Raw genomic sequence first — 26,967 nt, 5'->3', positions numbered from 1 at the left:
TATCTATCTATCTATCTATCTATCTATCTATCTATCTATCTATCTATTTATTTATTTACGACAGAGAGAATGAGAGAGAGAGAGCACATGAGAGGGGGGAGGGTCAGAGGGAGAAGCAGGCTCCCCGCCGAGCAGGGAGCCCGATGCGGGACTCGATCCCGGGACTCCAGGATCATGACCTGAGCCGAAGGCAGTCGCTTAACCAACTGAGCCCCCAGGCGCCCTAAACAGACATTTCTGCAAAGAGAACATATAGATGGCCAAGACCTATGAAAGATGCTCACATCACTGATCATCAGGAAATTCAAGCGAAAACCACAATGAGATTACCACACACTTGTCAGAATGGCTAGTGTTCAAAAGACAAGAAATAACAAGCATTGGTGAGGATGTTTAGAGCACGGAACTTTCATGCACTGTTGGTGGGAATGCAAAATGGTACAGCTGCTATGGAAAACAGTATGGAGGTTCCTCAAAAGTTAAAGACAGAATTACCCTACGACCCAGTAATCCCACTTCAGGGTATTTATGTGAAGAAAATGAAAAGACCAATTTGAAAAGATGTATGCACCCCTATGTGCACTGCAGTATTTACAACAGCCAAGACATGAAAGCAACCTAAGTGTTCATTGATAGATAAATGGATAAAGAAACTGGTATATACATATATACAATGGACTACTACTCAGCCATAAAAAAAGAATGAAAACTTGCCATTTGAGACAACATGGATGGACCTAGAGGGTATTATGCTAAGTGAAGTAAGTCAGCGAAGGACAAATACTATTTTACTTATATGTAGAATCTAAAAAAACCCAAATAAAACAGAAACAGACTCATAGATACAGAGAACAATCTGGTGGTTGTGAGAGAGGAGGATGGTGAGGCAGTTGGCAAAATAGGGGAAGGGGATAAAAAGGTACAAACTACCAGTTATTAAATAGACACAGAGATGCCATGTGCAACACAGGAAATACAGTTAATAATGTAATAACTTTGTATGGTGATAGAGGGTAGCCAGATGAACTGTGGTGATCACTTTGTATTGTATATAAATGCTGTACACCTGAAACTAATATAATATTGTACATCAACTACACAATTAAAAGAGAAATGTACTTGAAAGTAAGGGTTCCTGAATTAAATGAAAAGAATGGGATACCTATTTTTTTATTTTTTTTAAAGATTTTTATTTATTTATTTGACAGAGAGAGACACAGCAAGAGAGGGAACACAAGCAGGGGGAGTGGGAGAGGGAGAAGTAGGCTCCCCACTGAGCAGGGAGCCCGCATGTGGGGCTCGATCCCAGGACCCTGGGATCATGACCTGAGCCGAAGGCAGACGCTTAACCGACTGAGCCACCCAGGCGCCCCTTTATTTTTTAGTTTTAATGATTTTATTTATTTATTTGAGAGACACAGTGAGAGAGGGAACATAAGCAGGGGGAGTGGGAGAGGGAGAAGCAGCCTTCCCGTGGAGCAGGGAGCCCGATGTGGGGCTCGATCCCAGGACCCTGGAATCATGACCTGAGCCGAAGACAGACGCTTAACGACTCAGCCACCCAGGTGCCCCTGGGATACCTATTTTAATTGGTATGCAGAGGTTTCCAAAAGGCTTCAAGATTCTAAAATAGCCTCACTAAAGGATTCATTTCAAAAGACCATGGAAAAATTAAAGACACAGAGGTACCTAAAAGATAGAAGTGACTTGACTCCTACATTCTTCTCTATCCTTCTTTATGTTGAGTACTCATGTTTTACTAATTCTGTCAAAATTGCCTTTCACTCTAAAGAGACTATTAAACTGTTACCTTTAAAAATAAAGCCACCTGAGGTTGCAAGTGATCCTTCTCAGATCTCTTTCACTCCTTGGTCAAAGACCGAACTAAGGGTCATAGCTAAAGAATTTCCTGAACCTAAGGAAGAGCCCTGAGTTTTCTGAAGAGTTTAGAATCCTTATGAGTGCCTATGACCCCAGGCTGCCAGATCTTTATCAGCTTGTACACATGTCGGTAGAACCTCGTGAAGGTTCCCAAAAATGGATTTGGGAAGCAGAATCCCAAGGATGATAATCAAGATCCTCAATCACCAACATAGTCCTTGTATGGACCACAAAAATCTGGAAATATATCAACTGATATTTAAAAAGCCATTCCTAGAGTCTTCCCTGCCTGTACTGATTGGTCTGTTATCCAAACATGAAAATAAAAGATGGATCTGTGGCAGAATCTAAAGCCTGTTTGGAAGTGTTCTTCCTATGTCACTCCCGATTCCATACAACCTGCTTAAGCTGCCCTATTTGTAAATGGATTATTTCCTGAGATTAGTGGCTTAATAAAAAGGCAGAATATAGGATGAGAGGCTACTGGTTTGACTGAACTTGTGACCACAGCCAAATACTTTGACAGGATCTGGACCAAAATCATAAACAAAGGTCTGCCAAACTAAGGGCCTTACCGGGTCTCCCACATCATACCCTCCTAGAAGTCCATCATCAAATGGCTGGCCCAGGGCCCATTATCTCATTTGTAATCAACTGGGGCACTTTAGAGAAACCATCCTCAAAGGTCCTTCCTCAGTGTCCCCAAGAAGAGCTCCCACATGGGCCATTCCCAAAACTGGGCTCCAAGGGACCCTCCAGTAAACTGCTATCAGTAACACCCTAAACATCCAAGGGGAAAAAAAATTGATCAAGTACTTTGCTAAGTTCTAGTAGATACCAGGGCTACACTTTCTACTTTAAGATTTTTTTTTTTATTTATTTGAGAGAGAGAGAACACAAGCAGAAGGAGCGGGAGAAGCAGACTCCCCACCGAGCAGGGAGCCCGATGCGGGGCTGGATCCCACATGACCTGTGCCAAAGGCAGACGCTTAAATGACTGAGCCACTCAGGTGCCCCTAAACTCCACTCTCTTAGGACAACAAATCCCTTAGAGTGAAAAGAAGGTTTATATACCAGGGATGTCTAATAAAGTTCAGATAGAATTTCTTTGAATTAGCAATAATCATGCCTCGGATAAACCTCAATTGGCTACGATACTGCCACTGTGCAAAGCTGTTCAGATAGAATTTCTATCTTGACCAGTACAAATGACTTTGGGACCTTCTACTAAAAAGCTGCCTTTTTTGCTCTGTGATACAGCCCCAATTTATTAGGAATAGATCTCCCTTCTAAATTAAAGGGGCTAATAAATTTTGCTTCTAATGTGACCTCACCTTAGAATTTCCTGACCAACCTGAACCTGATCTTATAATCTTTATGATTGTTTTTTGATACAGATGAGGAAGAATTCCAACAGAAATCCTCTTAAATGAGATGCCTGAAAAATCTGTGGGCCACTTCTAATTCTGGACAGACAGGACTAAACCTTCTCCTGTATTGCCCTACTATCCATTAAGGCACGAGGCCATACAAGGCCTCACACCTTGTGCAGGGGTTAATCATTCCCTGTTCTAGCCCCTGCAGCATGCATAATTTGCCAGTCTGGAAACATAATGGGAGGGGATGGCAACTTGTCCAGGACCTGAGAGCTATTAACGATTTATTCCCTATTTCCCAGTTGTTCCAAACCCAAACACCCTTTTGTCACAAGTTCTACCAGACTCAAATGGTTCACTGTTGTTGACTTGTTCAGCCTTTTCCAGCATCTATGTGGACTTCAACAGCTAATATCAATTTCTTTTACTTGGAATAGTCAATAATATACCGGACAATCAGACCTCAAGGATTCATCGAGGTCCCTTATTATCCCCATGTACTCCACCAAGATTTCATTACCCTCCAGTTCCCTGGGAAATCAGTTCTTTTACAATATGCATACCTTCTCTTTCTATGCTGTTACCAAAGAGGTGTCCATAAAGGATTCCATTTACTTGCGGTAGCAGTTTGCTGAAAAGGGATATAAAGTCTCTGAGGAAAAAAATCACAATTCTTTCTAGACACTGTTGATTACCCAGGTCATAATTAAGCACTGAAGGAATCCAGTTATTTGGAAAAAGGATTAAGCTGAGCACAGCTTTGTGGATTTCTAACTTAGCTAGCTATTACACATTATGGGTTTCTAAATTTTCTCTGTTGGCTTCCCCACTTTATGAATTTACTAAAATTCCAGTCCCTGAACCCCTTGCATGGGAAGATAAACATGAGCAGACCTTTTTAAGACAAAAATAAGCACCAGAAGATTCACCTGCCCTAGAGTTACCAAACCCAACCCTTTCACCTCATTTGTGCATGAAAGAGATAACCAAGCAGTGGAAATGCTCCTGCAAGAATACGGCAATAAACATAGGCCTGTTACTGCCTATGTTACTGGATTCCACTGCTAGAGCCTGTTCCAGCCGCCATAAGGCTGCAGCTATAGAAACCTCAGTGAATTTAACGTTAGGAAATGACATTTCTTTGTAAACTCCAAACACAGCTTCAAGTCTTCTCAATTCAGAATTGACCCAACACTTTTGCAGGCAGACTAACTCCTTTGTGCTCTTTCTGCTCCTGCCACCTCATCTGCATCTAAATGTCTGACCTATCAGGTCTGCAATCTTGGAAAAACAATTTTTGTTCCCAGAGGCCTCAAACCTCCTCCTTCTGGCCCTGAACAACTGCAAATGGACTTCATTCAGTTGCTACCTTGTATGGGTTATCCCTATGTTCTTGTATGCATGCCTTCCAGATAGATTGAAGCCTTTCCCTGCTGCAAGGCTGATGCCCTTGCAGTAGCAAAGAGACTGTTAGAAAACATGTTTTCCACTTGCGGTATCACCTTCTGTAAATTCCAGTGATTGAGGCACCCATCTCACTGGGCAAATCATACAAGCCTTAACGAAAGCCTTGCAAACCTCTTTAAATGATCACTGTGCCGATCACCCTTGATTATATCAGGCAAGGTTGAGAGAACTAATGGGATCTTCAAACTCTAAACCTCCAAATCAAATTGATGAGGCCGAGAAGCAGGTGACTTCAAAGTAGACTGCTTCCCTCTGGATCAAGATTTCATACTTTAACTGAACATGAAAACTCTTTTTCCTTCTCCTTCTTTCCTTTATTCTGGTCTTGCCCTGAAAAGGTAACAGCCTCGATCTGTTATCTCCCGGGCCAGTGCTTAGTAACCTTTCAGACTGCTGGATTTGTCATCAAAGACTCTGATCTATCCAAGAGGCTAGAGATCCCCTGGTCTTCCCTGTGCCCAATTTCTCTTCTCTTCCCAATTACTACAATGTTACTACCTCCCCCCTCGCCCTTTAAAAAGCTTTTTTTTACCAAGTTCAACTCTTACGGCTAGAACATCCTGTGCCTTTTTACCTTTCTCCATTTATAACTGCTGTGTGCCCAATCAGACACAAATATCTACATAAATCTTGGTACACGTGCACCCCCATTTTCTCATGATTCACTCAAAGATCTCACCAGCAGCACACATCTTTGCAAGGCATTCAGAGCGACCCCACTGCAAGTTAGGAGATTTTCTTCCCATCTGTGCTGAAAACCTAACTGACCCCTGGCTTGAACGGGTAAATGCAGTAAACTCTGTGAACAATTCCATTAATAGGACCACTTTAATGGAGATGGTCTGCACCCTGACAGGGTTTGTCTTTATGGTTCTCACTCTCCTTGGGCCTCTTAATGCCTAGACAGCTGGCACATAGCTGGGCAATGTCTTGGGTCATCTAGCTGTGCCCCTTACTTTCCAGAACGAACTATGATACCTCACTGGTTGATTCCCTTGGATTTATACATCAAGTTAGAAAGAAATTACCAGGAGACATTCATGACACAGGAATCACCTGCTTTTGCAGGGGCATACTTCTCTGGCTCTCAGTTAATATAAGTTAGAGTATGATTAGAAACCTTAACTCAAAGATACTGCAGAATCCATTGCTAAGACAACAGCTGTTCAACAAAGATCCTTAGACTCTCTGGCCAAAGTTGTTATTGTTAATAGAAGAGCCCCTGGTTATATTTTGGCTGAACAGGAGACGTCTGAGCTATGGCCAACATCAACTGCTACTGCTGGATTAACACTTCTGGAGAAGCTGAAACTCAGTTGTGTAAGATTACTGAAAAGCCACTTGGCTCAAAAAGGTGACTCCTTCAGCGGGGTCTTTGATTTTGACTGGTCTGGGTCTTGCGGACTCCAAACATTGGAATTATCCTGTTCATAATCATAATCTTCCTGGTGTTCTCTAAAAAGCTTTAAATGTGTGTTCACAGCCACTAACCGTCAAATGACCTCCCTGAACTGGAATGTCATAAAAGGAATGCAGAGAATGACTGACTTAAAGATTCTGAACCTGAAGTCGGGGCCTGTGACTATCATAGAGATTAAGCAAAAGACGTCATGACCTATGAATACCACACAAAAGATGGACAAAAGCTGCGAGAACTAAAGAGCAGAAGTTGAGAGTAACACTAATGCCTTAAATTCTTATCACATCTCTCAGTTAAGATGACAGTCTGATCAAAAGGGGGTAAACTGTTAAAAAAGAGACAACAGGCCCAAAATGGAGTCACCTGTGCTGAACCCCATGCTGGCAAACCAAGACTTAATACCTAATGACAGTTGCAACCCCCATCCCTCTCTACCCCCCTTAACCTGGATCAGTCAACCTGTAATTATCTGGTCAGTATTAGGTAATCTGCCCATTGGGCCCTTCCATTCCACTTAGGAGGGCAGCCTTACCTGAAACAATGCATTCTTTGTTAATAATTTTTTTTCTGCCCCATTTCTGCCTTTAAAAACCTTTGATTTTTTACAGCTTGGTGGAGCTCCTTTCTATTACCAGATGAGATGCTGCCCAAATAATGAATCACTGAATGAAGCCCATTTGATTTTTAAATTTACTCAGTTGGATTTTTAACAGTAGTCTACCAGCAATACCCGGGAGCTCGTTAGAAATGCACAATCTCAGGCCCTACTCTATCCTTAATGAGCCATGGTCTGCATTTTAATAAGATCCACTGGTGATTCATATGCACAGTAAAATGTGAGAAGCAACTCTGAAACAATGGTTCTCAAGGTGCTCCCCCAGCAGCATTAGCATCGTGTGAGTCCTTACTGCAAATGCAAATTCTTAATTCCTAGTTGGGGTGGGAAACCTCCTAGCTTGAAATAGGACTGTCCTAAACCCCGTGTAAATGCTAGTCTGAGAACTGCTGCACTAAGGATGTAAGTGGACCCACATAACCTGATGTGCACAGTGGGAATGAGGGATAGCCTGTACAAGGCCTCGGAATGCCACAGCTGCCTGGAAAGGGGGATGCAGAGACAGGAATGCATTTTCTAACCCACTATTCTATAATGAACCCTGAACAATCCCATGCAGGTCAAGGGCTCAGAAATCTAAGTCACAAAGTTTTCTCAAACTTTGCTACATAATAAAATCACTAGGGGAGCTTTAAAAATCCCAAGGGCCAGGTTATATCCCATGTCAATCAGCATGGTCAGGAAGGCTCATTAAACATTTTCTGTCAAAGGCCAGACAGTAAATATTTAGAGTTTATGGTTATATAGTCTCTGCTGCAACTACTCAATTTTGCTGTTGTACCAGGAAGGTAGGCCTAGCCAATATATACATGGAAGAGTGTGACTGTATTCTACTAGAACACTATTTACAAAAATGGGGGTGGGCTAAATTTGTCCCACAGGGGTTGCCAGCCTCTGGTCTCTAGCAGCACTATCCATAACTTTCTGATTGAAATGTTCTGTATCTGTGCTATGCAATACAATGGCTTCTGGGGTGCCTGGGTGGCTCAGTCGGTTAAGCGTCTGCCTTGGGCTCAGGTCATGATGCCGGGGTCTAGGAGTCAAGCCCTGCATCGGGCTCCCTGCTCAGCGGGGAGTCTGCTTCTCCCTCTCACCCGGCTTGTGCGTGTGGTCTAATAAATAAAATTAAAAAAAAAAATACAATGGCATCTGAGCACTGGCTATCTGGCTAGCGACACGGAGGACCTGAATTTTTCATTTTAGTCTGGGTTACCTAAATAGCTACACGTGGCTAGCAGATACTTAGGGCAGAGCTAGAGCTGGAACAGCACGAACTACTCTGCAACCATAAACACCAGTAATTTCACTAGAGTAGTATCCAAAACAAAACAGGAACTAGGGAAAGAGCTGAGTCCTGGTGGCACTTCCACGACTGTGCAGAGAAATAAAGTACCATCGACCCTCGAACAACACAGGGGTTAAGGGCACCGACACCCTACCTGGTTGAAAATCCGAGTAGAACTTCGGACTCTCCAAAAACTTAATTACTGCCAGCCTACTGCCGACTAAAAGCCTTACTGACAACATAGCCGATTAACACGTCTTGTGTATGTATTATATACTGGATTCCTACAATAAAGTATGCTAGAGAAAAGAAAATGTTAAAAAAAAAAAAATCACGAGGGAGAGAAAACATTTATAGCACTGTATTTCTCACACCGTAAGTTTGTCGTCTGTTTACAAGATGATCTGTCTTTCCTACCTACATTACCATCTCACGTGATACAACACACTGTACATGTTATACATATTACCAACACTAGACATCAAAAATGAAAAAACATGAAAAAGAAATTCATGTTTATTTACAGGTATAACGATTCATGCACTGGTAACAAAGCAGCAGTACCTTTGCTTTATGGTAACCTAGTGTGGCTGACACAGCTGCTTCATTCACGGTAGCCTAGCTTAATGAACGGTTATAAAATTTTTAGGGCAAAAAAACCCTTATGGCAGACAATAGTATGTCATATTCATAACACAGCACTGGAAACATTGTTACATTACAAACTCTTACCGGCGATGCTAGGCTGATACTCAGTTTCTCCCATTATGAGAGACAGAGTGCATGGTAATGTAATTCTTGGAAAGCAAAGACAGTAAGCAAACTAACATGTTACTAATTTTATATTAAATACCACTCACCTTCTGCCTATGTAAGGATAGGCTACCCATGTCCATCAAGTCTCGTACACAATGTTCTACACGGTGAATACTTGGGTGATGCTGCTGACACAGTTCTTAGATTTTTGCACAAGGACACAAACCTACACAATGTAAATTTATTATCTGTGGCGTGGGGACTGTTCACCCTTAAGTGGACCATCGTAAACGTCTTCATCCTAGCCATCTTTTTGTTGAATGGGCTGAGGAGGAGGAAGAGGAGGGGTGGTCTTGCTGTCTCAGGGGTGGCCAAGGTGGAAGGGGAGGCAGGCACACTAAGTGTAACTTTACACAATACATCACAATTTTGGTCTTTTTTGCCTTTCATTTCTCTAAAAATGTTTCCATATGGTACCAATCCTTCTTCCACTGATTGATTTAGCTTCAGTGCCTATATCATAGAAGGGTCCATGTCATTAAAGAAGTCAAAAGCAGTCTTGAATAACCCTTCTGCCAGATTGATGTCAATTCTCCAAGATCCAGATCTTGAAACCCTTCAACACTCCCCCCTCCCCACTTTTCGCTATATCCATAATCTCTTTTACCATTTCCTCTATTATAAATCTTGTGAAGGTAGGCACATCTGGACACAGTTTTCTCCAGCAGGAATTTATTGTTTTGGCCGTGATGGCTTTTTCTATAACAACATCTTCAATGGTGTAATCTTTCCAGACTTTCATGATATTCTATCAGGGTTCTCTTCCATAGTGTTGACAGTCCTTTCCATAGAGTACTGTGTGTAGTGAGCCTTAAAGGTCTTTATGACCCCTCATTTAGAAACTGAATTAGACACACTGTGTTTCGGGGCAAGTAAACCACTTTGATGCCTTCAGTGTTGAACTCATGGGGTTCCGGGTGGCCATCCTCATTGTCCAATATCAAAAGAATTTTAAAAGGCAGTCCCTTATTGGCAAGGTACTTTCTCCTGACTTCAGGAACAAAACATCGATGGAACCCATCCAGAAAAAGGGTCCTCACTATCTAGGTCTTCTTATACAACCAAAAGACTGGTAGCTGGTATTTATCTTTTCCCTTCAAGGCTCAGGAGTCCTGATCATAAATCCAACTGCACAAAACAGTAGGAGTTAGCCTATAGCTTCCTGCCTTAAATCTTGGTTTTTGCTTCTCTTCCTTACTAATAAATGTCCTTTGTGGCATTTTTCTCCACAATAGGGAACTTCTACCTGTACTAAAAACCTGTTCAGATAAATATTCTCAATGATTTTTAAGATCTTATTTATTTGAGAGAGAACACGAGCAGGGTGTGGAGGTGTGGGTGGGGAAGGGCAGAGGGAAAGGGAGAAGCAGACTCCCTGCTGAGCAGGGAGCCTGATGCAGGGCTTGATCCCAGGAACCTGAGATCATGACCTGAGCCGAAGGCAGACGCTTAACCAACTGAGCCACCCAGGCGCCCCTCAATGATTTTCTTAATGGCATCTGGGAACTTCTGTTGCCTCTTGGTCAACGGAACCTACTTCTTCTGTTACACTGACATTTTTTAAGCCAAATCTCTTTCTAAAATTATCAAACCATCCTTTGTTGGCATTAAATTCTCCAGCTTTAGATCCTTCATCTTCCTTTTGCTTTAAGTTGTCATATAATGACTTTGCTTTTACTTAATCATATTAGAGTCTACAGCTGTGCCTTTCTTACAGCAATCCTGCACCTACACAAAGCTACATTTTCAATAAAAGATAAAAAAGTATTTTGCAAAAAGTGTAAGGTTTTCACACCTGGCTTCATGAATTTCCTTTTCTTTTTTCCATAGTGGTCTTTATGCTAGATAAATTGATCTTGAAATGGTGGGCAACCGGAGCTGCAGACCTCAATCTACGGTACATATATCAAGCAATTCAACTTTTTCTTATAATGTCGTAACTTTTCTCAGCTTCTTGGGAGCATTTCCAGCTTCCCTAGTGGCACTTTGCATGGGTCCCATGGTGTTATTCAAGGCTTATGGTATTGCATGAAACACAATGAAAAATACACAAGAACTGGAAGAGATCACTTTTTACGGTGATACCCAATTTACTGGAGAGACAAGCTGTTCATGCAGAGATGATTAGCATCACATGGCATTTTAAGCAGATAAGATACTTAAGCTCACTGTAACAGCAAATGGAGGTGGGTAGGCAATTATACAGTAATACAGTATGTACCGCAGTTAATTTTATGCAGTTATGATTTAATACTACATCATTATATTTCTCTCGACTAAATGGTGCCATGTATATTCTGTGTAAGTTTTGATTAACTTTTTACAATAGATTTGTATATATTTTATGGTAATAAGTAATAAAATAGAATCTACATATATTTTATGCATTCATGACATACCTAGCTTTTTCTTATTTTCTTTAGTACTTCTAGGCTACATGGTTCATTTGCTAGTTTTTAAAAATTGTTGCAAATCTCCAAAAAATTTTCCAATGTTTATAAAAAAAAAAAACAACTCTGCATGTAAGTGGACCCACACAATTCACACCCATGTTGTTCAAGGATCAACTGTATACTCTGCATAGTAATTTCACCCCCACAATGAAGATTTTTTTTCCTAACTAGAAATAAATAAGGTACATACTATATAGAGTTTGTGGGAGAACGTTAAAAGATGTAAATTTTCCTCTTACTGATCTATAGATTCAATGCAATTCCAACCAAAAATCCAACATGAATTTTCAGTTAATCTTTTTTTTTTTTTAAAGATTTTATTTATTTATTTGAGAGAGAGAATGAGAGAGAGAGAGCAGGAGAGGGGGGAGGGTCAGAGGGAGAAGCAGACTCCCTGCAGAGTAGGGAGCCTGATGCGGGACTCGATCCTGGGACTCCAGGATCATGACCTGAGCCGAAGGCAGTTGCTTAACCAACTGAGCCACCCAGGCGCCCAAATTTTCAGTTAATCTTAAAAGCTGTTTTTAAAGTTTGTATGGAAGAGTGGTAGCTAGGGTCCCCACAAGGGCAGAGAGGTTTGCCTTTACAAAGATTTAATTACACAGCTTTATAACAAGACAAAATGCTACTAGTGTCTTGTCAGATCTGCGGAACAGAAAAGACAACTGAGTATATATAAAGGAAAAAAAAAAAGAAATTGGATCCCTGACTCCTACTGTACCAGATAATCAATTCTAGGTACATCAAGGACTTTCATGTAAGAGGCAGAAGTACAAAACTTTTCCAAGAAAACCTAGGAGAATTGTGTTTTGATCCAAGGTTCAGAAGCAATTTTATAAGCAAGATACAAAGAATACTAACCATAAAAGAAATGATTTATACATTTAACACCTGGGTTCTCATATCTCCTATGTAGAGAAAAGACAAGTCACAAACAGGGAGAACATGATGGGCGAAAAGCGGTATTTCACAAGGGAAGCAACATAAAAGGCAATCTCCGAAGAAGATACACAAATGTCCAATAAACACACAAGATGTTCAACATCGTTAGCCATCAGGGAAATGTGTATCAAAACCACAATAAGATACCACCTCATACCCACTACAATGTAATAAAAAGCCAGCTAACAGCAAGTGCTGGAAAGGATGTGGATAATTTTGAACCCTTGTACACTGCTGATGGGAATATATAAAATGGTGCAGTTACTTTAGAAACAATCTCGCAGTTCCTCAAAAGATTAAAGAGAAGTCACCATACATCCCAGCAATTCTATTCCTAGGTGTACAGGTATGTACCCAAGAGAACTGAGAACATTTGTCCACACAAACACTTGTACACAGGATGTCCACAGCTGCATTATTCGTAATAGCCAAAAAGGGAAAACAACCTACCAACTGAGGAATGGATAAACAAATGTAGAATACCCACACAATGGAATACTATTTGGTAATAAAAAGGAATGAAATACTGATACATGTGACAAAGCGGATATTTCTGAAAACTTTACACTCAGTGTAAGAAGCCAGTCACAAGAGGCCACTTTGCATGATTCTATGTATACAAAATGTCCACAATAGACAAATCTATAGCACTAGAAAGTAGATCAGTGCTTGCCTGGTGCTGGGAGAGGGAGCAATGGGGGAGAGACTGCTGGTGGATCTAGGGTTTCTTTTTGGGGTGATGAAAAGATTCTAAATTTAGATTATGGTATGGTGGCACAACTGTGATATACCAAAAACTACTGAACTATAAACTTTAAATTAATGAATTGTATGAATTAAGTGAATTAAACTGTTAAAAATGATTTATTTCATTAATAAATGAGGAAATGCACAGTAGGACCAAATATAATTTTGGTCTTTTCTATCTACTAGATGGACAAAAATTAAGTTGTCTGATGGTTTCTTATAGAACAAAAGGAATTCTCATACATTGCTGGTGGGAATGTAAATTGACCATTTTATAAAAATAACTTGGTAATATTTGTAGAAATTACAACGTGCAGTTCCTGTATTGGTATATACACAGGTTCACTGGAAGACATGTATAAATATGCTCTAACAGCACTGTTCCTTTTTTTTTTTTTTTTTAAAGATTTTATTTGAGAGTGAGAAAGAGAGGGCACGACCAGGGGGGAAGGTGAGAGGGAGAAGCAGACTCCCTGCTGAGCAGGGAGCTTGATGTGGGACTTGATCCCAGGACTCCAAGATCATGACCTGAGCTGAAGGCTGACGCTTAATCAACTGAGCCACCCAGGTGCCCAACAGCACTGTTCCTAAAACAAAACTAGCACAACAGAAAGGTCTATCGACTAATAAGAAAACAGATAATTAAGTTTTGATGCATACAATGGAGTATCAGGCATCTGTGAACAACATGTATCAGTTTGGGAAAAATACTGAATTGAAAAAGTCCCAGATTACATTATTATTATTTTTTTTTGAGTGCAAAAAAAGTATCAAAACTAAGGTACCTTGTTTAAGGATACGTACATGACAATTACTAAAAAATAAAATCCAGAGAATGATAATCATGAAATTCAGGAATATGATCACTCCTATGGGGCAGGCAAGGGATAGATGGGTAGGATGGGAAGGGGCATATAGGTAGATGCACCAGTACTGGGAATATTTGAGTTCTTAAATGGGATGATGAGTTCCTGGGTATTTCTTGTGTTTTATAACTTACGTGAGTGACATGTATTCTCTTGTATGAAGCACATACTACCTAATAATAAATTGTAACACATTCAGACAAATCAATGATTAATAGTCACCTATAATGAGTTACCATAAATGGCTAACACATTTTAATACTGATCCTTCCAATTTAATATTGATTGTTCCACAGATCCTTAGCTCTGTGCAGTGCCAGACACACAGTAGGTACTCAAATACTCCCTGAGTTAATTTTTTTTCTTTAGAATAAATTCCCAGATGGAACCACTTAATATGTATTTTCTATTTTTTTTAAAGATTTTATTATTTTTTTTAAAGATTTATTTTTTTAGAGAAAGAGCAGGGTGAGGGGCAGAGGGAGAGAGAGAATCCTGAAGCAGACTCCCCACTAAGGAGGGAGCCCCAAGTGGGGGCTCGATCCCAGGACCCTGAGATCATGACCTGAGCTGAAATCAAGAGCCGGTTGCTTAACGAACTGAACCACCCAGGTGCCCTTAAGTTTTTATTTATTTATTTTTTTCCCCTTTCCTTTCCTATTTATTTATTTATTTATTTATTTGAGACAGAGAGAATGAGAGAGCCAGAGAGCACATGAGAGGGGGGAGGGTCAGAGGGAGAAGCAGACTCCCTGCCGAGCAGGGAGCCCGATGCGGGACTCGATCCCGGGACTCCAGGATCATGACCTGAGCCAAAGGCAGTCGCTTAACCAATTGAGCCACCCAGGCGCCCAAGTTTTTATTTTTAACTAACCTCTACACCCAGCATGGAGCTTGAACTCACAACCTCTAAATCAAGAGTCACATCTTCTACTGACTGAGCCAGTAAGGTGTGCCTTAAGGTATGTATTCTGAAGTGAAAGGTCTTGTCAAATTAGCCTCTTGACAGCTCATACTGACAACACTTTTATGAATCAGTCTGAGTAGTTTTCATTTTTCAGACTTCTGCAAATACTTGGGTATAAATCTTTTTAATCTTTGCCAGTTCTGTAGGCAATAAAGGCCTCCTTCAGTTAAGCATTTCTTTGATCAGTACTGGAGCAATCTTTTTTGCATTTACTGTGGCCATTTCTAATTCCTCCATGAGTTGATTAGTTCCCTTCTTTTGCCCATTTTTCTACTGGGATACTAATCTTTGCTTTCTAGGAACTCATCTATTTTGATCAAGAACTCATCTATTATGACCAAGAACCCTTTTTCATATATGTTGCAAATATTTTCCCAATTTGTCATCTGTCCTCACTTTGTTTATGATGGGCTTTTGGGAGGGGGAGAAAGGAAGAAGGGAGGATACAGATCTGTTTATAAGTGGTCCAATCAGTCTTTTAGAAGACTCCTTCCCACCACAGAGAAGAGAAAAATTCTATTCTCTGTTCCTCAAATTTCACAGTTTAAGATTTAAATTTTAATTCTAAATTTGTACAACCTGGAATTTATTTCAGAGTATTGGCTCAGGCCTGATTGAGGGCTTTATACTCACCAAAATGGGCAATAAAGACATCCCATCCATCTGTGTCTTATTTGGGTTATATCCAGCAATATCCAAAATAGTAGGACCCAAGTCAATGTTGGCAACGAGCATCTAGGAGAATGAGAAAAAAAAAACAAGCAATCTAGAACACAGCTGGTCTGGTTTTCCTTTTCTATCTATAATAAAACTCTTCCCCTACCCCACCCATGAGACAAACAGCATTTGTTGTTATTATCTTTTGTACAGCCCAGACTTACTGAGGTCTTACTGATTCATTGATTCATTTAACTACAATAATTTAAAAAACAAAACATAAAGGTTTATGAGATTTGTAATACATGCCCCTGGGAAGTTATGTATCTATTCAACCCATACTGTTACTGATCAAAAAACATTTTTCGAAACTTCTTTGGGACTGCCCCAAGTCTGAAGAATCATGAGAAACTGTTGGGCTAATTATTTTATACAAAGCGTTTACAACTTGTATTTTTACAGTTCACTACATTTCATTTCAAATGGACTCCTGACATGCTTCTTACCAAGGAAGATATTAGCCCTTTTTGTAGTTTCTCAAAGTGATAACGCTACTAAAAAATGTTTGCAATAGGGAGGTGAAGGAGGGGGATTAAAAAAAATTTGTTTGCAACAGGCTATGGAGACTGCAGAAAACTCATTCCAACAGTGCATCGATAAAAGTTTCCTTAAAGAGCACAAAACTAAGATGTGATAAATAAACACTCTAGGAATTAAGGTTACTGTCCTGCATTTATACCTTGCCTTATTTCTTTGGTATATTAGACTATTTTCCTTCTGTATACAAATCCTTTAGGACCTAAACAGCATAGTCCCATAGAAATATAATGGGACCACGTATGTAATTTAAGATTGTCTAGTGACCACATTAAAGTAAATAGAAAAAGGGGAAGAAATTCATTGTATATATTTTATTTAACTTGATATATCAAAAATAGTACTATTTCAAATGTGCAATATAAAAAATTTAATGAGATTTTATCTTTTATTTTTTAACCAAGTCTGAAATCTGTAACACATCTCAGTTTGGACTACCCCATGTTTTGGCTCAACAGGCGCAGTGGCTGGTGGCCACTGTAGGCCTACATAGGGCCGAAGCATACACCTAAAGTCACTTAAATCACAGGCTAGGAAAAGCTTTCAGAGTGGTGAAGACAATCCACCAGGGAAACCAGGGGAACTAATGTTTACCGAGCACCTATTCTGTGCCAGCCCTTATAGTTTATCCTCTGTTAATCCTCACCACGACCCTAGGATGCAGTATTTCCCCTGTTTTACAGATGAGGAAGTGAAAGAGAAGTAATCGAAACAAAATCAACAGCTGGTAACTTGAAAAGCTACCATTTACTGAAAGGAAATAAAAGTCTTCAGGATTGTTGAGAAAACTGAGAGCAAAGGCCAAAGGGGGATGAAAAAAATAAAACCTAACACAGGAACTTGTCATTTAAAAACAAAACCAAAAGTACAGACATAAAAGGCAAGAAAACATCTTCAGAGCATTGTTCCTCAGGGGCCAGGTTTCCTGGCAGCTATGATGGCTCTTGTAGGGCAGAGTGATATACTTATCTTGGCTCTGAATCAATTAGTTTAACGCTGAGCTGTCAGAAATTACCATTCAATGGTAAGCCACTCACGGGAAAGGGAATCCTTTCTTTACTTTTATACTTAAGTGATAAGAGTTAGAGAACTAGATTCTAATTCTTTTTTTTTTTTTTTTACAGATTTATTTATTTATTTATTTGACAGAGAGAGACAGACACACACACAGCAAGAGAGGGAACACAAGCAGGGGGAGTGGGAGAGGGAGAAGCAGCCTTCCCGATGAGCAGGGAGCCCGATGCGGGGCTCGTTCCCAGGACCCTGGGAACATGACCTGAGCCAAAGGCAGATGCTTAATGACTGAGCCACCCAGGCACCCCTAGATTCTAATTCTAGATTCAAGAATTAGAATGGATACTATGGGCCCATGATCATAATGACTTCTATAAACACTAACAATTCAAGTCCTAAAATGGTACTGCTTCTATCGTTAAGTATAAAAGTTACTGAGGAAAAACCCCACAAAAACAATGTCGGGGTGCCTCAGTTGTTAAGCGTCTCCCTTCAGCTTAGGTCATGATCCCAGGATCCTGGGATCGGGCCCCACATCGGGCTCCCTGCTCAGCAGGAAGCTTGCTTCTCCCTTTCCCACTCCCCCTGCTTGTGTTCCCTCTCTCTTTGTGTCTCTCTGTGTCAAATAAATAAATCTTAAAAAAAAAAAACCCAAAACCAAAAAACAATGTCTCTAGGGATTATGCAAGACCCAGTGTAAGAGATATCTTCCCTAATTCCAAGTCTCGCAGGCAGACTGAGCCACTCTGAATACAGTCAACAAGAGTGGGTATGAATATGGAAGAGATCATGGCAGGAAAAAAGAGATAAGCAGAAACATAACCTCCAGAATTGGATCAAGGCCAAAAGACCCTGACGTGTGACTGAAATATCTTCAGTCATGTCTAGAACATGAAGTAAAGCCAAATCCACAGATACTTGTCCAAAGCAGTTTTATAAGAAAAGAAAAGTAAACACCAAAATAATAAAACCCACAGAGATATAAAATGGACTGCCTGTTTCATCAGGAATTGCCTTAAGAGCCATCAGCTATATGATGGGAGGCTCTCTCAAATGGCAGTCTCCTCTATGGGGAGAAAGGTCTGTAAGTTTCAGTACAAATCAAAAGTCACTAAGATTTGTCCCAAGTATCATAGACATCATCTCAGGACTCTGTTCCCAGCTATCTACAATAATTCCATTTTTCCCTAAAAAATAATGGACAAATTCTCTTCCCTTCTAGGCTTTGGTTTGACTAAGAGATAAAGAATCTCAAAATCAGCATACTATGTCAGAAGATGGGAGACTTCTAGTGGATATGGGGTATGAGTGAAGAATCCAACAGAGAATTCTACCTGTCTCTGGTTTTTACAAACAAGAAATAGAATGGATACTATAGGCCCATGATCATAATGACTTCTAGAAACACTAGCAATTCAGGTTCCTAAAATGGTATTGCTTTTATCACTAAGTATAAACTTAAAGATTCACTTATGGATTGGAACTGAAAAGCACTGACAAGAACAGAAGTAAATTATTTCATAAATCACAGCCTCACAGTTTGGGAATATTCTTAGGATTTACGTATATAGATATTCTGATCAAATAAAAGCCCTTAGAAAATTCTGGGGCATGAATTCAAAGGATATCATGCCTTGGAGCTGCTTATTTTTTAGCTCTAGAAGAATGACAGAGCTACAGAATTACAGAGAAAAAATAAGACAGCTCTCTGGAGGATACATCGGGTTTCCAAATGGACATTTAAGCCCTGATATTACAGGATTCATGTAGGGTTATCAAAGGAAAGACCGCAAGCACACCAGAGAGCACCCCAAATCCATGCAGTGAAAAGCAATGAACTATTGCATAAGAAAGCAGAGGACTCCCCACATCTTGGGCTACTTCATCTGGATTTACCCCTCAGCCCCATCTTCCCTATAAGGAAGAAGCCAGGGTGTCACTGAGTTAAACTTGAGAATTTTCCACTTACCATTCTCCCAATTTCACACAGGGAAACAAGGCCTATTTGGCCAGTCTTAAAGCCAATATGTTGTCTTCTTGACCCCCCAGTTCAGTTCTATTTCTCCTGGATCATGCTGTGTCATTTTTTTCCCCATTAACCTTTTCCTTTCTTAAAACCCTTTTGAAGAATTTCTACCACCAAATCTAAAGCTAGATTAACTTCCAGCCAGGAGAGAAAACCTCAAGAAGCCAGTCTTTGGCATCCACACATATCACCTGCTTCTGCTCTCCAACAGCTACCACAAAGCTAAGCCCACTGGTCAAACGTGCCCTGTTTGGGCCATCAGCTTTTGACAGCTCAGCTTATTATGCCCAACTCATAACCCTGTGCCACTCACACAGGACACCTGGCACCAAGACAACTATGTTGCCAACACATGATGAATCGCCCACCATCTCTGACATTCTTTGTGCTAGGTGGAGGCTGAGCATTTCATACTTCTCACACTACATCTGTCAGCACAGCAATGCAACACACACACACACACGATTTTAAGAACAGACAGTTAATTTTCAGTCCTGGTTCTGCCACTTACTATGTGACCCTGATAATAACCATTCAAGCAACATGGATGTCCCCCAGTGTGTGTTAAGGGCTGGGTATTCTAAGCTTAGACAGTGCCTTTCTTCTAGGAACTCCTCAAGGAAAAAAAACCAGTAGGGTGTGGTGAGTGTGAGGGCAGCTAGGCACATGGGAAGGGCACCTACCCCAAGTAGGGGCGGGGGTTTGTAGTGACTCTCCAGACAGAAGCCCCAAACCGAAGCTCTAAAGGACAATTAGTGAGGTGCAAGGGGCATAAGCGGGGCATTCCAAACAGAAGGAGCAATCAGCCATACAAACACAAGGCAGTGAGAGAGATGGTGCACTTAGAAGTGAAAGTAGTTCAGTACAGCTCCCATTCTGTCCCCTGAACAAGCCCAGCTCATTCTCAGATGTGTGCTTTCACATTTACTGTTCTGCTCAGAATGCCCTCCCACAGATCTCTGCAGGACTAAATCCTTTTCAACACCCAGGTCGCTGCTCAAATGCCTCAGAAGCTTTCACTGACAACTATAGCTGAAGGATCTGGCTCTCTGGACACTGTGAGTTAAGAACCAATCTTCCCTGACTGCTCAGTGCTGTGTATCCAAGCCTGCTAGCACAAGAAGATACTTAAATATTTTCTGAGCTATACAGTAATGGTTAAGTATAGACTCTGGAGCCAGACTCTGGTTTTTTATAGCTACATTATCTTGGGCAAGCCATTTAACTTCTATACCTCAGTTCCCTCACCTGTGAAATGGGTATAACACTATCTATATCTCATAAGGCTGTGACAGTTAAATGAATTGATATAGCTAATACACTTAGAATAGCACCTGTCACACACTAAGCAGTCATTAAGCGATAGATACTATTGTTGAAATGGTTTCCTAGGAATCAGGTTTCATTTAGACTGCTCAGAGAAGGTGAACTTTTCTGATTTTAGTATTTAGATGCCACTGTTCACTTGAAGATAAAAGGAACAGTTTGATGGGTAGCTGGCTGACACATTCCATTCTGTTCTCATTCAGCCTCCTTCCCCACGCTGGTTAGAAGTGGCCCTAGTAGCCCTGCTCCTTGGAAATGCATACAGCTGCCAATCTGTTCTCCTGAGTCAACTCCCAACACCAAGATCAAGAAAACGCTTTTAAGACTAAGTGAAATAAGTCAATCAGAGAAAGACAATTATCATATGATCTCACTGATATGTGGAATTTAAGAAACAAGGCAGAGGATCATAGGGGAAGACAGAAAAAAATGAAACAGGACAAAACCAGAGAGGGAGACAAACCATAAGAGACTCTTAACCTCAGGAAACAAACTGAGGGTTGCTGGAGGGGAGGTGGGTGGGGGGATGGGGTGGCTGGGTGATGGACACTGGGGAGGGTATGTGTTGTAATGAGCACCAGGTATTAAATAAGACTGATGAATCACAGACCTGTACCCCTGAAACAAATAATACATTGTAAAAGTAAAAAATTCAAATAAATAAAGTTTTTAAAAAAAGACTTAATGGTCCTCCAAACTCACCTATCTCCTTTGAAAGGAGACCATTTACAGGGTATTGAATTTGTAGTGGGAAGTGATTGGCTTTAGGAATGTAGGTGTTAAGAAAAAAAGAAAACTCAAAAGAAATTATGAAGGCCATTTTACCTTTCTGAAAGAATTTCAACATAATTCCATCATGAGCATTACAAAAAGAAGTGAATTACAGACACTTAAACATTAAACCCCCAAATTAGACTAAAGTACCTAGTATACCCAGAAAGTCTGGCCCATTTTCCAATTTTAGCTTAAATGATGTATTTGCTCATTTTCTTTTGTCTCACAGAGCTGGGACTGAAACTGTGTTATTAGAGAAAAGAAGACATAACCAGTAGAGCTTATCAATTCTTATCTTCCAAGCATTAGACCAAAGTGTTTTGGATCAGAGTGCCCCCAATCTCCAGGAACAAAGTGCCTCAGTATTAGGTACCCAGTTTGAAAAAGATACTGAAACCAAATGGAAATGGCAACAAAAGAAAGTGGTACATTATGATAGTTCTAGGAGAGAGAATCAGTAAAACAGAAATGCTTTAGTGAGGAAGAGTCCCACAGAAAGAGGGACGAAATCCTCAGAAGACATGCTTTCTATAGCTTTATACTCAGTGAGGTCAGACCCGCAGCAGCTATCAGTTGGGAGGTCAGAAATGCAGAATCAGAATCTCTATCTGCATTTTAACAAGGTCCCCAGGGCGATCAGCCAGAGGAGCTCTGATCTACTGGATAGTGGGTCCCAAACTGGGCTGCCTCTCAGAATTATCTGTGAGCTGCAGAAAAAAAAGCAGAGGCTGGGTCTCTATTCTAGTCCAAGTGAGTCCATTAGAACCATTCTGGATGTTGAACCTTTCACAATTTCAGAAGGTGATGCTGATGAGAACCCTGGTGGAAAGTCACTGCTCCAGGACAAAGTAAAGATTTACAGTCTTCAAGGACAAATAAAAGATACTCATACTGATAGGATATGTATATATCCGGGGGGGGGGGGGAATACAGTTAATAAAAGGTGCCCAGGAGTTAAAAAAATAAAAGTAAAAAAGAGAATCACCATCTCCAAGGCTTATTAATACACTTACAAGATCTTAAGCCGATCAGACTTCATCCTCGTAGGAAGAGAAATCTAATCAGTCTCCTCTTCAGAGAAGCAGCCTTCTTTCCTCAGGCAAGTGCTACCTGTAAACATCATCAGTTTCTCAGGCACCTACCTTGCTTGTCTGATTTGGTTTGATCCCAGGTCCTCGAACCAGCAGTGGAACTTTGATATCAAACTCATACAGCTGTCTTTTGTCTATTGGCAAAGAAAACTGTCCTGAAAACAAAATACAGAGGGTAAAGATGGAACCAGGAGCCAGGACAGAAGTGTCACTCACACATTCACTCAATCGACAGTAAGAATGAAAACAACTCTGTTCTACTGTTTATGGGGCTTTAATGGAAAGTTTACAACTGCTTGGGTCTCTTATTACTACAAGGCAGGAAATGAGTTAATCTTTATTTTTCTATTTTTTTTTAAAAGATTTTATTCATTTATTTGAGAGAGAGAGAGCATGTGAGTGAGAGCACAAGCAGGGGGAGCTGCAGAGGGAGAGGGAGAAGCAGGCTCCCCACTGAGCAGGGAGCCCGATGTGGGGCTCGATCCCAGGACCCCGGGATCATGACCTGAGCCGAAGGCAGATGCTTAACCAACTGAGCCACCGAGGCACCCCATGAGTTCATCTTTAAACAAAAGACTAGGGAGACTCCTTGGTCTAAGATAGGACAAATTCAGCAAAAACAGACTGGAAAGTACTGAAACACAAATACATCATTTATGTATGATACTCAACCTGACTACAATTGAATGAGGTTGCTCTAAAAACTGTAAATAAAGGGACAAAAACATTTATTTAGCCTTTCCTGAATAAACTGCATTTCAAGATAACTAAACAGTTGAGTTCTTCTCTAAGGAATTCCAACTAATAAATGCAAAAGGAAGGACAGGGTTATGAAGTCATCATTTTGCCATTTTTGAGAGAATAGTGGATTAAAAAAGCAACAATCATCAATGGAAGCTTCGGCCACAAAAGGTTCATAGGACAGGCCCAGGCTGACACCCCATGAGCCATCGATTAATAGCAGCATCGATCAAGTGGGTCAACCAGACACCACCATGAAGCATGAAGTGATGTAACAGGAAGTACTATCATTATCACCAAGGAAGCATTTTCGTTGAAAATGTCCATTTCTATTAAGACTCTAGATCTAACTACCAATCTGTAGAAAATGCTGACTACAGAAACACAAGTTAAAGCATCACAAGAATGCAATTAGCCAAACCCAGAATGTGAGATATTCTAAAGAACAACAACAATAAAAACTCTTCCCAATAAATCAGTGGCAATAACCAGCCTCAGGGCACATAATAAATACAGACAGCATGTGGACTTTGTCTAGGCCCTGATACATAATAAAGTAGTCAGATGCACAATGTAGTGTTGATGTACAGGATCACAATATCTGAAGTTTCTTCAAAACCCTCTAAGCTAAATAAAGACAAACATGGGGAAGGTAGGAAAAATTCGAAAGACTGGCCACATGTAGCTGAAAACTGAAGCTGGAAATGGAGGTCATTTTATTAGTCTCTACTTTGAGTGTTTAAAAACATTCACAACAAAACATTAAATGCCTCATCAATCTGCTCCTATGCAAGCAAGCCTCAGGTTAGTAGTTTTCAAGTTTATGAAATTGATAGCTGGGGAAAGAAGACATTCATTTTTAAGAAAATCCAAGTGGAAAAAAGGAAAGTCAAGGATATGGGGTTGACTCATACATAGTTTTGAAAAGACAAAACATAAAACAAAACCACAAATATCCACACACAAACACACACACAAAATCAATAAAACATCTCACAATTTCACAAGAAAGGGGTTTTCCCCCAAGACAACCTTCTCTTGGTCTTTCTGTATAAAATCTCTTACCCCAATCTCTAAGGTCTACTTGCCCTTTAAATCTAGTTCAGTTTTGGGGGGCCTGGGTGGCTCAGTCGGTTAAGCGCCTGCCTGCGGGGCTCAGGACATGATCTCAGGGTCTTGGGACGGAGCCCCGCATGGGGCTCCCTGCTCCCCAGGGAGTCTGCTTCTCCCTCTCCTTCTACCACTCTCCCTGCTTGTGCTCCCTCCTTCCCCCTCTCTAATAAATAAAATCTTTAAAAAAAATAAATCTAGTTCAGTTTCTTACCTTTTTCCTAAAGCCTGCCTCCAACCTAGCAAGCTCACTCTCTGCTCCCAACTCCTAGTACATCATGTAATTTGGCACATGAAATAACAAATAACGAAACCTGGTCTCTCCACGTGCGAATGAGTTGACCCTCCAACCAGAGGGGTCTTGAGGGCAGCACCCTCCCCCCCTGGCCTATCCATTGCCACAACAGGCCTAGAGCTCCCTGCTAGTGCTGCTGACTGGGTGAAAAAGGAAAAGCACCTCATCAAGGCCACGGGAACACCCCAGTCTGCCCTTACCTGTGTGATAGCCATTGTCTGAAGTATAAAAGATGTACGTGTTGTTAAGTTCCCCATTGAACTCTAATCTCTTGACCAGTTTCTCCACAAGGTCATCAACTGACAGTAAAGTTTGCCACCTGGATGTACACAGAGGGTGACAACGGGATTTCAGAAACAATGGCTGAAGGAATGCTATCTTGCCAAAAAAGCAGAAGTCCAAAACAAAACCACCCAAAGCCCCCAAACCACGCTCCCCAAAAGCTCAAATCCCAAACTTCCTTTCCTCAGACCACTCACTGAAAAAAAAAAAAAAAAAAAGATTAGAAAATCCCAGAACACAATTAGTTCATTATAAATTTAACTGTTCCCAAAGAAATAAACGAGGCTTTTAATAACCAGTTAGTTTTATTAACACTGGTGATGAGAGCAGAAACAACTGGAAGGGAAAGCCGTCAATTCAGTACTGGTGAGCACAGATTAATTCAGATAGACCCATGCCACAACAACGTTTAAGGGTCTAAACTAGGGGTTGGCAAGCTATAGCGATGGGCCAGTTTGCCCACTGTTTTTATTTTTAAATTGTGATAAAAAACACACAACATAAAATTTACCATCTTAACAAATTTTAAGGGTACAAGCAATAGCATTAAGTATATTCACATAGTGAAGCAGATCTCCAGAAGCTTTTCTTCTTGCAAATCTGAAACTCTGTACCCATTAAACAACTCACTATTTTTATATAAAGTTTTACGGGAACACAGTTGTACTCATTCATTCACATATTGCCTAGTTTTACTCCAACAGCAAAGCTGGGCAACTGTGATAAAGACTGTCTGGCCTGATAGGCTATATTTACTCTCTGGCCCTTTACAGAAAAAGTTTGCTAGCCCCTGGTATAATCTAAATACATCTTAAGAGACTGTAATGAATTTTTAAGAACTGAGTTAAAGAAATTCCTTGAAATTTCAAATAGCAATGGCAAATATTCTGCTCTAGTCTAAACCCTTGGGTCTTATGCAAATATTGGGCCTGAGCTCTTACAAAGTGACCTTTTCTTCAGACATAGGGAAAAAAAAAATTTTTTTTTTAACCAAATGGCTCCAGCTTGCAATTATGTTTTAAAAAGTCATAAAAATGAACTGTTTTATTAGTTTTATTAGTCCTGAGGTCCAAAGACCATCTCCTACACCTTCTGGGGCAGCAGACCCCCCAATCAAAGAGTCTCTCCCACCAACTCACTACCTTCTGATTTTGTCTCAAAGATAACCATATTGTGCAGCCCCCTGTTCACGGGCTGATTTGGAGGGTCCTCAAAGACAACCCCGATTGAGAAAGTAGCAGCTCTTACCTTTTCCGAAATGCATTATCTAAAAACTGTATTGAAGAATTAGTCATTGGGGTCTTGGCTTGCCTAATTAACCAGTGTTTATTCTAAAATTAGAAGAAAAAAAAAATGTTAGCACCAAGTCACTACAATCAAATAAACTACTAGAGTATATAATGAAAAGGAGCATTTTATACTTCAGCAAAAAGGAACTTACCGGAGCATTTAAGGAACTTAAGATTTCCTCTCCCCTGCCCCATGTACTCCTAAAAACACTTTCTACAGATTATCACTCGTTCTTTAGCTTCTTCCCAGTAGCTCCGAAGGCCTGGGCTCCTTGTTAGCAGCATTAATCAGCATTCCAAGAGATTTAGTGAAAGATTTTGGGAAACTACTGGTTAAAAGGAGACAATCTATAACACCTAGTCTATGCTTTGGGTCTACTACCCAAGCTACAAAAGGGTAAATATTAACTTTACCTTCCAGTAAGTTTTGCCCTAATAAGCCATCATTCTATCACCCTCTATTTTCCTACCCAAGATAATGATTATCCTAGAACCTTGGGAAAAATCTCATCATAGCAATTTCCTAAAACCTCAAGCCCAAATCTAGAGGGTTCTTGTCATTTAAATAAAGCACTCACAGTTCTAAAAAACAAAAACTTCCCCATACATCACTAATTCTCTCCTCTCTACTCATAAAGCCCTAAGTTACCATCTCCCAAACTATCAGCCTCCAAGGGTTTTTAGTTAATATGTTTGAGAAACGTTATACAGCATATCCTCTTGTTGGAAATCCATGTTGGAACAGGAATAACTCTGAGAAATTCTGTAATAGAGTGACTTAGTTAAAATTTCTAAACTTACTTGCTTAAGGGAACTTCTATTAACTTCTTTCGGAACATAGAGAATGGCCCTCTAGTTCAAAACTCAGTTCTCTCAGCTTTAAAAATCCTACTTAAACATTTGCCTACAATGTGCCATGCAACATGCTG

The 26,967-nt window shown here is 40.4% G+C and overlaps 1 protein-coding gene and 1 non-coding gene across 3 annotated transcripts in view; both read right to left on the bottom strand.

The window, feature by feature from the left end:
- GNS (glucosamine (N-acetyl)-6-sulfatase) overlaps positions 1-26,967 on the bottom strand; it is a 55,432-nt gene that overhangs the window by 14,520 nt on the left and 13,945 nt on the right. For both annotated transcript variants that reach the window (XR_004678728.1, XM_035002223.1), the window contains exons 7-10: positions 25,998-26,080; positions 24,668-24,786; positions 22,373-22,476; positions 15,470-15,571 (exon numbers count right to left, since the gene is read on the bottom strand). Coding sequence is in view for 1 of the 2 variants with exons in the window: in XM_035002223.1 (XP_034858114.1) it covers positions 15,470-15,571; positions 22,373-22,476; positions 24,668-24,786; positions 25,998-26,080 (408 nt within the window). In the remaining variant the exon portion in view is untranslated. The remainder of the gene's footprint in view (positions 1-15,469; positions 15,572-22,372; positions 22,477-24,667; positions 24,787-25,997; positions 26,081-26,967) is intronic.
- LOC118009057 lies at positions 2,909-3,056 on the bottom strand. The gene has a single exon (XR_004678793.1). It is a non-coding gene; the product is annotated as a U4 spliceosomal RNA (small nuclear RNA).

The sequence above is a fragment of the Mirounga leonina genome, unplaced genomic scaffold (assembly GCF_011800145.1).
Source record: "Mirounga leonina isolate KUSES-001 unplaced genomic scaffold, KU_Mleo_1.0 Mir_126, whole genome shotgun sequence".
Classification (NCBI taxonomy): domain Eukaryota; kingdom Metazoa; phylum Chordata; class Mammalia; order Carnivora; family Phocidae; genus Mirounga; species Mirounga leonina.
Note: the sequence above shows the minus strand (reverse complement) of the source record. Positions and strands in the feature narration are given on the sequence as shown.